The sequence below is a fragment of the Eucyclogobius newberryi genome, unplaced genomic scaffold (assembly GCF_026437365.1).
Source record: "Eucyclogobius newberryi isolate DKJ021-1_F unplaced genomic scaffold, fEucNew1.0.hap1 SCAF_12, whole genome shotgun sequence".
Classification (NCBI taxonomy): domain Eukaryota; kingdom Metazoa; phylum Chordata; class Actinopteri; order Gobiiformes; family Gobiidae; genus Eucyclogobius; species Eucyclogobius newberryi.
In genome coordinates, this window is record NW_027315746.1 from 5653704 (window position 1) to 5667799 (window position 14096).

Sequence of the window (14096 nt, forward strand, 5' to 3'; positions counted from 1 at the left end):
CGATGTTATTGCTTTGCCTGAAATGTTCCACAGTTCTACTTTTCGCGATGAAGACAAGCCGGTGACGCCAACAAGCCAAGTTACCAGTGAGATCTGCGGAGAGACAACCCTGATCGTGGGAAAAATGCAATAAAAACACCTGTTGTTGAATAAATGCGAGATGGATTGGTTTAATTCCCCACCACGGAACATTCTAAGCAAAGCAAGAACTTGGTCATTTGTGACAAAGCAGATCGGGCCTATACTAAGCATTCAAAACGTGACTACCGTATTTTCAGGACTATAAGTCGCACCTTTTTTCATAGTTTTGACTTCAGAGGGACTTATATGTGATATTATTCATCATTTTCACACTGACAACCACAAGCGGGCGCTCTAGGCTCTGAGAGACACAGAAGAAGAATCTGCACTTCCTCTTCCTCTGGAGTTTGTGGAGTTGTTTAGAAGTGACACAGAGGAAGAAGAATTCAGTGGATTTAGTGATTTGGGGTAAAACTGATGCTTTGCTAAACTTGTTAGCATGTTCTTTATGCTATAGTTATCTGAATAACTGTTCATATGTTACGTTAACATACCAGACACTTACCACAGTTCTGTCTGTGCGTCATGTAGCTGAAGGTGTTAGCGTTAGCATACGTCATGTAGCTGAAGGTGTTAGCGTTAGCATACGTCATGTAGCTGAAGGTGTTAGCGTTAGCATACGTCATGTAGCTGAAGGTGTTAGCGTTAGCATACGTCATGTAGCTGAAGGTGTTAGCGTTAGCATACGTCATGTAGCTGAAGGTGTTAGCGTTAGCATACGTACACCTATTCACCATGTTCTCTCATCTGTTATTATTTTAAACTGCATTTACAGATGAAATGTCTGTTCTTGGTCTTGGATTTGATCAAATACATTTCCCCCAAAAATGTGATTTATACTCCAGTGCAACTTATATATGTTTTTTTCTTCTCTATTATGCATTTTTTGGCTGGTGCAACTTATTGTCCAGAAAATACGGTAATCACTATAAAATGAACTTTCACGGCGAAGAGTGCAGATCAAACTCTTTCCGTCACGTGCACGACTAAACAGAACACTTTTCACACACATTTATACTTCAACGAGAGCCAAGAACACGACAAGAACAAACAACTTGGAACTGCGACCGACCCATTACGGTTGCTCGGCGAAGTTATTGTGTCAAGAACTGAAAGCCATTTACTCAATATTAGATTAAGCAAAGGACTAGAATGTGGAAAAAACTGTTGAAAAGTCTTGACTCCCACAGAGACATTTCCTAGATTACTCTAAGATTCCTCCCTAAAAGCTCAAAAGCAATCGCCATTCAAGCATTTCCCTCATGTTTCTAATCCAATCTTTTTTTTTTCTGTCCGCAGCGCTGAGCAGTAGCAGCTTCGATTGAGCAACGGCTCCGCACAAAGCGCCAACTCCTGCGCACTGATTACTCACAACGGAACATGTCGTAACACTTTGGACCCCTCTTCGCCCGATGGTCTCCTGAACCCGAGCCCAGAACCATGTGGCCCCCGGACCTCTGCCCTCACGACACCCAGCTGACCCTGCCGGCCTTCGGGACCGTTTTCGAGGAATCGCCGCTCTCCTCTTCCAGGGACGTTTACTCTCCGTCGGCGCCGCTGGATTTGTACCGCTTCCAGAAGACGTCCCTGTCGCTGGAGCGAGAACTGAACTCGTTGCTCAGTTTCAAGACGAGCTACTCAGAAAAGACCAGAACGGACTTTGCGTTCGCCGCGAATGGCACGCCCGGTTTGGACTGTTCGGCTCCAAACGCCAACAGCGCGTCCGGTTCGACTTTTAACTCGAACGATAAAACTTTGCCGCAGCTCGCGATAAAGCAAGAGCCGGCGGATGAGATCTTTCAGTGTAAAATCGAGTCGTTCCACGTGAACCCTTTCACCCACTGCGGGTCGAACTCTCTCCATTCGCCCGTGAATGCGTCTCAGAGTCTGGACAGTGCGTTGGAATACCAGTGCCATTGGATGGACTGCAGCGCCGCCTCCGGCTCCCAGGAGGAGCTGGTGAGGCACATCGAGAAGGTGCACATAGACCAGCGGAAGGGGGAGGAGTTCACGTGCTTCTGGGCGGGCTGCGTTCGGCGACACAAACCGTTCAACGCTCGCTACAAACTCCTAATCCACATGAGGGTGCACTCCGGCGAGAAGCCCAACAAGTGCATGGTGAGTCTCCTTTTGGTCAGGGACGTCGATATCACGATCACATCACGTGTTTTATTCTTCTTCGTCTCATATTATACGTATTATATTGGGTCGAAATTGGCCTTTTGAGCTTTTAACGCTGTAAGAACGTTGCTCCCTCATCAAAAACATACCCGGAGTTGTATTTTAGCTTCATTCACGCTTGTTTCATTTGTTTACGCGCTCGTCTTGCTCTGAGCCTCAAACATCACTCAGTTTCAAATTTCCCAGATTTGTGATGTCAAAGGTCAGGTTTTCAAGTTCATGAATCATAACGAGACTCAATCACATCACATTTATGACAACTTCAGGCTTGTATCAGTCGGGGAAAGATCTGTTTATCGCCCCATAGTAATTCCCTCTGCTGCCAGTAGATGGAGTTCTGACAAAATCCTTGACGAGGGAACGCCCGCTGACAGGAAGTCGTGTGTAGTTTTCTGTACTTAAAAATGGCCGTACTCGGGTGGTGTTTATTTATCCTTTGTATGTAACGGTCATTTGGTCGTTTTCCATACATTATTTTTAGTGTGTGCATAAAAACCTGCAAAGATTGAACTTTAATTGAGACCCATTTTGTTTGCCTCCACCTGATGATGTCATAAGGTGGAGGCAAATGAAGCCAAGCATAAACACTGCACAATATTATATTATATTTGAACTTAAACATATTCCTTCAGGGGTTATGCTGCTTTAAGAGGATACTACGGACGCCGAGTGTTCACACGCCACCGTGATTGGTTTAATCCACCTCGTCGTGTCAGAGACTGGCCAATAGGGGGAGTCGGTGGGGAAAAGTGGGCTGGGTTTTTCTATTTGGACATGAAGAAGAACTTAAACACCACAGAACCATCTCTATAATTATTATGTAGCATTTAGTGCCCACGACAAGCCACAAGAAATGCAAACGGAATAAAGTTACCGACACGTCGCATCAATAAATTTGAACTAAACAAAAAACAAAAAGTGATTATATTTACATGGACCTCACTCCCGTTCTTCCCGTAATTTCATACATTTACAAAGTGTGTCTATTCTTTGTAATAAAAGCATTAAAAGCAGATGGAGCCACATTTATAAAACTGAAGAAAATGGCGCTTGTAAAATAAACAAACGGAAACAAATGGACAAACACTGTGTCCGGTTCATCAATTCAATTCCAACCGGATTTGATCATTTTATTTCTTCACATTCAAGTGGAACACCTCGTCGACCGCGCGTGTCACTCATATTTATTCATATTTATCCTTCTGAACGGCATAAGTCCCTTCGCTCGGCTCCGTTTGTGGCCCGCTATTATATTCCTTATGGGACGGTGCCGCTAATTCATGCTAATACGCCAAAAGCCAAACACGGGGCCGTCGTTAGTCAAACACGAGCTGCATTATGACAGGCCGTTGATGAGCTCACTCTGTGGAAAAGCGTCTGAACAGAGCAGTGTGTGTGATGCGGCAGGTGCAGCTCCGCCCGTCCATTTAATTATGTTTTTCTGGATCATTTATTTTGCTGTCAACAAAATCAGCCACAGGAAGAAACAGAATAATTAATAGATCATACGTAGTCGATGTTTTACCAACCGTAGCTGCACTTTATTCCTGAGTAAATGTGATGTTTTCCCTCGCAGGATATATAGAGTCGAATGTTAGATCACTGCTCACCGTCTGCGGCAGTGAATCAAGTCCTTTACGAACAATGAAAGCGTGCAATAATAGATCACAAAATAAGCTTCTATTTCTGACTTGTATCGTGATTAACTGAGGGATTTCGCCAGCAAATATTTAGCCAAGGGCCGATCTCAAAGTACATAAGTTTGAAGACTTGAACTCTCGACAATTCAGTGTTTAAATTCATCTTATCGACTAAATGAATCCGTAACAGACGTGATCATACAGAGACTCCTTTGCCTTGCCAAGGTTGTGCGGATCCGAAATGAAGACGAAGACGATAACAGATGAAGTTTGTCATCTTAAGTTCGGGAGCAGGACCACGCCCCTTCCTGCGGCTACTCTATTGAAGCATCCAGATCCCATACACCTGTGTTCATGACGCCGTGCCCCTCCCTCCCACCCTCTTCTTAATCGTTCTAATGATTCTACTTTATCTTTTAGACGGGGGTGTCGAGGCCCGGGAGCCTTCAGCCCTCATCGCAAGAAGCCCCAAAAAACGGCATCAAATTCCGTACATTTGTGTTGTTCATGTTTCTCGCCTGCCAATAAACACTTTGGATCGTAGCTGGGGTCGTGGTCGTCGCTAGTGAAGAGATGTTTGGTTGAGTCTCGCTTCGTCGTCTCTTTTGTCTCCCGCTCGACCTCTTTCCTTCAGTTTATCCTTCCAGAACGTGGGTCCAGAGGTTTCAGGCCCTGATCATACTGTACTTTCCTTTTCCTTACAGTCTGTTCGTCGCTTTGCCCCCAGTGCCTTCACGACTGACTCGTTTAGAACTACCATTACTGACCGTCCTTACTCGTCATGGTCCCACGAAAAGGCGTTAATCCCGTGCTTTGTCTCGTGCCAGTTCGAGGGCTGCACCAAAGCGTTCTCTCGCCTGGAGAACCTGAAGATCCACCTGCGCAGTCACACCGGGGAGAAGCCGTACGTCTGTCAGCACCGCGGCTGCGTCAAGGCCTTCAGCAACTCCAGCGACCGGGCCAAGCACCAGAGGACGCACCTGGACACGGTGAGTAGCAACGCCGCCGCGGACGAACTATACGATACGAGCGATGAGCCTTTTGTGCGATGTGAACGAAGACTTGAGCATCGTTCTACTTGTTCATCTTTATTGTATCTACATATTCTCTGCAAAAAGAATGAGCTTATCGTACATATACATTTGTTCTTCCTGGGTCGTTGTAGATTGTGGAATATAATTAAAGTACTTGCTCTGGATAAAAGTACTGCAAATAACCAGAAGGTCACTGGTCCAGACTGTGGACTGCACTTCTGAATGGACGTGGAGATGCTAGCAGTTATTTCGTGTCATGGCAACCACAGAGCCAATCAGGAGCGATTTACGAAGACAATAGTGAAATAAAGAGCTTTTAGGACCAGAACGACGCGTCTGACAGCAGAAGTTGCAAAGAAAGAGGCTCCGATGTTTCAGTAGAAAGTGAGAAGGGCTTCACGCCGCGGCTAACAGGCTAAGCTAGCTCTGTCCGCTCATTTATACAGTCTATGGTGCAAACATAAACTGTGTCTAGTCTTAGTCCATCATGCTGTTATGTAATCCACACTCATAGTTCATTATTTTATAGTTAGATGCAGTCGTGATCTAGAATGACTTAATAAACACAACAAAAGTCCCACTGCTGATTTCGCTTCACGTTATGTCGCTGTAAACGTCATGACAACCAAACTCGGTCTCGCTGTCGGACCAGATGATGACGCCCCGACTTTGGAGAGCAGCGTCTGTTTGTTTTCTCTGCCCTGCCATGGCTACACGACGCTGCCAAATCCTTCGTGTGTCACAGATTAAAAAAGTAATAATAAGAGAATTAAGTAAGTACAGGCTGTATCTGCTGTATATTTTTAGAGTGCCTTGAAAACAGGGGAATAAAGATCGAAGAGTATTAAAAAACATGCATGAATCACACTTAACACAACTTCAAGAGGGCAATGAGAAGGGAAAACAATTATAATGCGCTTAAAAGCTTTTGAAAGACGATTTTGCATAATATGTCTATAATGTATTGTCCATTTATGAACCCGATCACTGCTGTTGCTCCTTTAGTAAACACACTTTGAAATAACAGTACTTTAGTGTTTTATTCTGTAACCGCAGGTATTTTTTGCAGGATTTGGTCTAATCCACTGAATCAATGCTCTGATTACACGCTTCATAAACTGGACGACGCGGCACGACGCAGTCAGAGCGGGTTAGCTTCTCCAGCTTGTGGTTTGTGGCGCCAAGAGAGAATTACCCAATGTAAAGGCGCCGCAGGGAAATGTTTTCATCGATTTGTCTCTTCTCTTAGGATGTGGATGTCAGTTCATTTGAAATTTAAAGTTGGTTAGACTCAGCTGTGAGGGTCAAATTTGAATCGAGATCGCGATTCAGTCATTTCTAATTGTCAGTGATCAGCGTGAGTCTTTTTTGCTCATTTTTAATTGTTGTTAATTTAGTAGTATTTAATTGTATTTAATATTATGTTTTTAATTGTATTTATTGTATTTGTTTTATTTTATTTATTTTATTTATTTTATTTATTTTATTTATTTTATTTATTTTATTTATTTTATTTATTTTATTTATTTTATTTATTTTATTTTTTTTATTTATTTTATTTATTGTGTTTAAATTGAGTACTTAAGGACTAGCTAAGTCTTTATTTGGGACAATGTGCAGCAGTTCAGACTTAGTATATATATATTTCTAGTTGAATATGTTTTCTATGATTTGCAATTATCCAAACAGAACCTATTGAAAGTAGGGCTGCATGATAATTACAGTTTTACAATTTATTAAAACAAACGTAATTGTATTTTTGGATCAACGTCATCTCGACTACAGACTCTAGACATTTTAGACATAATTGTATAAAAATGTCAAAATTTTAAAGTGTATTATTGAGTGATTTTTTTGTACGATGGCGGCGGAAGCGTTGCGGTCTGAATTGGTCACAAACGGGACCAGACTCCACGTGTCAATATCACATAATGAGCTTTTCGAGCGCCTTTTACACCACAAACATCAAACATCACGCTGCAAAACAACCCACGTCTCCCATGACAACACCCGCCGCCGCGTCCTGTCGCTCGTGCCAAAATACTCGATTTCACGTTTGACGCCGTGGTATTTTTAGACTTTTGGCGGCGTGAGTGACTTTGCGTAACTGACACCGCGCCGTCTGTTTTTGTTTAAATATCTTTGTGTTTTTGAATCGGGTCATCGTTTCGACGGGGAATACATTTGCAAATAGTTTTGTGAGCGATAGTTTTTCCTGGAAACATTCTGCTGACGACGAGTTACGGAGTCCAGAGAGTGAAATGTTCAAAACAGCAGGGGAAGTTAAATAGTAAGTTACAAGTAGTATTAGTAGTAGTAGTAGTAGTAGTAGTAGTAGTAGTAGTAGTAGTAGTAGTAGTAGTAGTAGTAATAGTAACGCAGCAGTGACAGTAGTAGTAGTAGTAGTAGTAGTAGTAGTAGTAGTAGTAGCAGTAATAGTAGTAGTAGTAGTAGCAGTAACAGTAGTAGTAGTAGTAGTAGTAGTAGTAGCAGTAATAGTAGTAGTAGTAGTAGCAGTAACAGTAGTAGTAGTAGTAATAGTAGTAGTAGCAGTAATAGTAGTAGTAGTAGTAGTAGTAGTAGTAGCAGTAATAGTAGTAGTAGTAGTAGCAGTAACAGTAGTAGTAGTAGTAATAGTAGTAGTAGCAGTAATAGTAGTAGTAGCCTTGTACTAGTTGTAGTTTACGGTTGCTTATTGTTTTATTAAGACCCCTCGCTATATGTTTGATAAGCACTTGTTTTTCTGGGGTCACAGTAAAGCAGGGGTGGGCAAACTACGGCCCGCGGGCCACATCCGGCCCACAGGGCCTTTCAATTCGGCCCGTAAAGCTTGTCCAAGTAATATTAAAAATAAATATATATATATATATATATATATATATATATATATATATATATATATATATATATATATATATTTATTTATGTATTTATTTATTTATTTATTTATTTTGCCCTCAGGCATCTGTCTGCACTTGTATCCTTAATAAATATGACGTGAAATGAATTAAATAATAGATTCAATAGCCTATATTTGACAGAAAAGTGATATTTTATTTGATATTTAATTTTTGGGATTTTTTTTTTTCACACCAATGATGGCGGGCCGGCCCTCCACTACTTGCCTGGATTCGAATATGGCCCTCGGAGGAAAATAATTGCCCACCCACGAGAAATAATATACAGAAATATACAGTTAAATGTAAATAAACTTTAAATTACAATGAAAACGGTTGTGACGTACTCAATCCCTTTTCCCTGGAGTCAAATCAAACGTTCCCTTACAGAATTGTGTTAAAAATTATAAAATTGTTGTCACAGAATAGCACATTTTTAGGTTTAAAATTTCACTTCCTGTTTGTAATTGATGACATCACACTAGGAAATTACCCAGCAAACACTGGGCCTTAACTCTAAAATCTAATGTCACTATTATTTTTAAGTTGACAGATAAAAATATTTGAGAGCAACTTTATTTTGTTGAATTAAAGTTTAGAGAGTCAAAAAATGTGTTTCTTTTGTGTAAATTCTGCATAAACTTTGTGTCATTTTCAACAGATTTTTCAAAGTTTTCTCCACAAATACCTGCTCGATTGGTGTAAAACTATAATTTATATGTATAACACGTAGAAATACACCAAATAAAGTCACAGTTAGAAATGTGTAAAGCCTGTCATAGGTAGTTTAACTTCAATAGTTTGTGTGGCGCAGATCACAATCTAATATGGTTTTAAAAAATACTTTAGATTTAAGAAAACTGGTCTTGAGGTGAGGAAGTTTTGAATATTAGTAGTTTTATTAACAAGAAATAAAATGTATTGTTCATGTTAATGACATAACACGATAAGATTAAACAACACGATAAAAACAAGTAAAGTAATGACTAAGAACTGAGATTATGATATTGTATAACTTTTACTTTGATAAATGTTTTGTAGAAAATGATCATTCGACACAATTTTGACTAAAATGATGATGAAATTATAGATATTTGCTGCTACTTATTTTGTAATGGTCTGAAAAACTTAATATGAACTAAAATTATATCATTTTCAATAGATTAAAGCTACAAGTGTATTAAAAACATAAAAGGCTTTACATTTCAATAAACCACACCCAAATAGTGACCTTTTTAAAATTCGGAACGTTCTTCTTTTAAACGTTGACGTGTCTCGCCCGGCTCGAGCGGATGGAGTTCGTTTAAAAAGGCCAAAGATCAGTCAATATCTGCGTTTGGACTCTAATGACACAACCGGGCGTCGTCACGGAGACGCACATGAAAGCGAGCGAACACGACCTCATCAGCCGCCACAGGACACGAACTTAAACCATCGCAGGACACGAACTTAAACCATCGCAGGACACGAACTTAAACCATCGCAGGACACGAACTTAAACCATCGCAGGACACGAACTTAAACCATCGCAGGACACGAACTTAAACCATCGCAGGACACGAACTTAAACCATCGCAGGACACGAACTTAAACCATCGCAGGACACGAACTTAAACCATCGCAGGACACGAACTTAAACCATCGCAGGACACGAACTTAAACCATCGCAGGACACGAACTTAAACCATCGCAGGACACGGACTTAAACCATCGCAGGACACAAACTTAAACCATCGCAGGACACGGACTTAAACCATCGCAGGACACGGACTTAAACCATCGCAGGACACGGACTTAAACCATCGCAGGACACGGACTTAAACCATCGCAGGACACAGACTTAAACCATCGCAGGACACGGACTTAAACCATCGCAGGACACGGACTTAAACCATCGCAGGACACGGACTTAAACCATCGCAGGACACAAACTTAAACCATCGCAGGACACGGACTTAAACCATCGCAGGACACAGACTTAAACCATCGCAGGAGCAGGACACGGACTTAAACCATCGCAGGACACGGACTTAAACCATCGCAGGACACAGACTTAAACCATCGCAGGACACGGACTTAAACCATCACAGGACACGAACTTAAACCATCACAGGACACGAACTTAAACCATCGCAGGACACAGACTTAAACCATCGCAGGACACGGACTTAAACCATCGCAGGACACAGACTTAAACCATCGCAGGACACGGACTTAAACCATCGCAGGACACAGACTTAAACCATCGCAGGACACAAACTTAAACCATCGCAGGACACGGACTTAAACCATCGCAGGACACGGACTTAAACCATCGCAGGACACGGACTTAAACCATCGCAGGACACAGACTTAAACCATCGCAGGACACAAACTTAAACCATCGCAGGACACAAACTTAAACCATCGCAGGACACGGACTTAAACCATCGCAGGACACAGACTTAAACCATCGCAGGACACAAACTTAAACCATCGCAGGACACGGACTTAAACCATCGCAGGACACGGACTTAAACCATCGCAGGACACAGACTTAAACCATCGCAGGACACAAACTTAAACCATCGCAGGACACGGACTTAAACCATCGCAGGACACAAACTTAAACCATCGCAGGACACAGACTTAAACCATCGCAGGACACAGACTTAAACCATCGCAGGACACGGACTTAAACCATCGCAGGACACGGACTTAAACCATCGCAGGACACAGACTTAAACCATCGCAGGACACGGACTTAAACCATCGCAGGACACGGACTTAAACCATCGCAGGACACGGACTTAAACCATCGCAGGACACAAACTTAAACCATCGCAGGACACGGACTTAAACCATCGCAGGACACAGACTTAAACCATCGCAGGAGCAGGACACGGACTTAAACCATCGCAGGACACGGACTTAAACCATCGCAGGACACAGACTTAAACCATCGCAGGACACGGACTTAAACCATCACAGGACACGAACTTAAACCATCACAGGACACGAACTTAAACCATCGCAGGACACAGACTTAAACCATCGCAGGACACGGACTTAAACCATCGCAGGACACAGACTTAAACCATCGCAGGACACGGACTTAAACCATCGCAGGACACAGACTTAAACCATCGCAGGACACAAACTTAAACCATCGCAGGACACGGACTTAAACCATCGCAGGACACGGACTTAAACCATCGCAGGACACGGACTTAAACCATCGCAGGACACAGACTTAAACCATCGCAGGACACAAACTTAAACCATCGCAGGACACAAACTTAAACCATCGCAGGACACGGACTTAAACCATCGCAGGACACAGACTTAAACCATCGCAGGACACAAACTTAAACCATCGCAGGACACGGACTTAAACCATCGCAGGACACGGACTTAAACCATCGCAGGACACAGACTTAAACCATCGCAGGACACAAACTTAAACCATCGCAGGACACGGACTTAAACCATCGCAGGACACAAACTTAAACCATCGCAGGACACAGACTTAAACCATCGCAGGACACAGACTTAAACCATCGCAGGACACAAACTTAAACCATCGCAGGACACGGACTTAAACCATCGCAGGACACGAACTTAAACCATCGCAGGACACGAACTTAAACCATCGCAGGACACAAACTTAAACCATCGCAGGACACGGACTTAAACCATCGCAGGACATGAACTTAAACCATCGCAGGACACGGACTTAAACCATCGCAGGACACGAACTTAAACCATCGCAGGACACGAACTTAAACCATCGCAGGACACGAACTTAAACCATCGCAGGACACGGACTTAAACCATCGCAGGACACGGACTTAAACCATCGCAGGACACGGACTTAAACCATCGCAGGACACGGACTTAAACCATCGCAGGACACGAACTTAAACCATCGCAGGACACGGACTTAAACCATCGCAGGACACGGACTTAAACCATCGCAGGACACGGACTTAAACCATCGCAGGACACAGACTTAAACCATCGCAGACGCTCGTGGAGAGAGGAGCCGTTTGCAGGAATGTCGCAACGTTTGTCGTGCGATCGAGCCGAGAGTCCTGGGATAAAGGGCCCGCCTCGAAGCCTCCGCGCTCCGAGGTCACCGTGACCGCGATTGGCCCGATTCGCCGGCGGATTGAGCAAAAGCACATGTCCCGTTAAAACCTGTATGTAATATGTAACTATTGTTCTCCGTCCCGTGTGTTTGGAAGCCCTTTTATGGCACGTGAAACTCCCCGTTGCAGCAGATGAGGCGCTTTCGTTTGTGTTGCAATGTCTCATTAAAGTGCAACCAGCAGAAAATCAAACAATGAAACAGTCATCAGTCAATAAAAGACAAGGAAACGTTTAGGGGAAACCAGCTGTCCTCCGCCGAGCCAAGCTAAGATGACGTTTAGCACGTAATAGTTCAGATTTATGAACACGTCTTTATGCAAAATCGACCTTTGAGAGCTTCTAACCGCTCAACCTTTCAAAGTTTGAGTAATCGAGAAGACGCGGCTTCATCCTCAGATTGTTTTTCGTGCCCAGTGTAAAACAAACTCTTCTGTTGTCCCTCTTTGCTCGCCGTAGTCAGCGTCAGGTCCGTCGCTCTTTGTTGTGATGGCGTTTCAACGTTTCAAATAGAAAGCACGACACGCCACGACTATCACAATATTTTGGGTCATACAAGATATCTCCAGCATTCTTTCAGTAAATGAATTACTTAATACAATAAAATAACAGCTGATGGATTCATTTTTTGTGAGAATAAACTTACAAAAAGTTTTGCCCATCCAGGACTGACCCAGAATTAAACTAAGACTAGAGTAAAACCAGGTCTGAACCAGGACTAACCCGAATCAAAACAGGTCTGAAGACAAATCAAACAGGGACTAAACCAGGTCTAAACTAGTGCTAACCAAGAAATAAACCAGTAAAAATCTTTATAAATCGCGGTGTGGGCCGGATTAAATCGCTTGGAGGGCCTGATTTGACCCCCGGCCTTGTGTTGAATAGCCCTGCCCTGCACACTAAAGACCATCCATTCAGTCAAACAAAAAGATCTGAATCCAGTCCTTTTAAGGGCCTAGTTTGGCCCGTGGGCCACACTTTAGGCACTCCTGTCTTAGACCTTCCATCTTTTCATAGAGTAACTTCATGAGCTTTGGTGAGATTGTTACTTCTGACTGTCTCTCCCAGCTCTGAATCTGAATTGTTTTGTCGATTAAAGCCATAAGGGACAAGCCATCTAATAATAAATACATGAATACATAAATAAATATGGCATGAACATAAAAAGTGCCTCTGTACATCCCATTGTTTCTGTGGAGTTTCCTTCACAGACACGTTTCACCTGTAAAACTGCACATATTATCTCCGGGTGAGTCTGAAGAGTTGATGTTTTTGTCGTTTGTGTTTCTTTTCCGTGTTCAGAAGCCGTACGCCTGCCAAAGCCCCGGATGCTCCAAACGTTACACCGACCCGAGCTCGCTGAGGAAACACGTGAAAGCTCACTCCGCCCGAGGACTGCACCCGCGGGACAGTAAGGTAACCACACGGCAAACGGGCACAGACCGCTAAAGCTACATGCTCATCTCACCAGTGTAACCTTATGGCTTCTAAAGTGGACTTATCTATCTCCATGGAGACGGCGACGATGCCTCTTTTCAAGGTATTTTTGTGCAGTAAAATCACAGCAAATTGAAGATAAGATAAGATTAATGCCATACTATGGAAAAGACCGAGCTAAGCAATGAAATCTCCATGAAAACAAGCAACTTCCAGTCAGAAAAGTTACATAATGTGTCTTTAAGAACAAACTGGGGCCAGGGCCATGTTTTGTAAAGCAAGAAAGAACCAGATGCAACTGAAGACTAAACTAGATCTAAACACAGGACTAATCTAGAGACTAATCTAGGTCCACAAAAAGGAATCAAATCTCATGTTATGGGGTATTAGGTTGAATAAAGGTCTAAATCAGGACTAAAGGTTTAAAAGGCACTAAATTATCTCCAAACAAAGACTAAACCAGGTCTAAATCAACACTCTTGGTCCAGACAAGAAGCAAACGCAATCAAAATCCAGATCAGGTCAATTTAAAGGTGTGCTATGTATTTTTTTCTGATGAGGTCCTTCTGCTTAAAGACACATATGACACAAAAGTCACATTTTGGGATTTTCACCATGTTAAAGCATCGTTTCCTCCTCAAAAACACATTTGGAGATGGAGTAATGGTTCCATTTATTCTGTCTGAGCCTCAGAAAAC

At 42.7% G+C, this 14096-nt stretch overlaps 1 protein-coding gene across 1 annotated transcript in view; it reads left to right on the top strand.

Annotated features, from left to right (window-relative positions):
• Positions 1-1521: 1521 nt before the first annotated feature.
• glis1a (GLIS family zinc finger 1a) overlaps positions 1522-14096 on the top strand; it is a 33173-nt gene continuing 20598 nt past the window's right edge. Inside the window, exons 1-3 of the mRNA XM_072440436.1 lie at positions 1522-2199; positions 4730-4891; positions 13264-13377. Of these exons, the coding sequence (XP_072296537.1) occupies positions 1522-2199; positions 4730-4891; positions 13264-13377 (954 nt within the window). The remainder of the gene's footprint in view (positions 2200-4729; positions 4892-13263; positions 13378-14096) is intronic.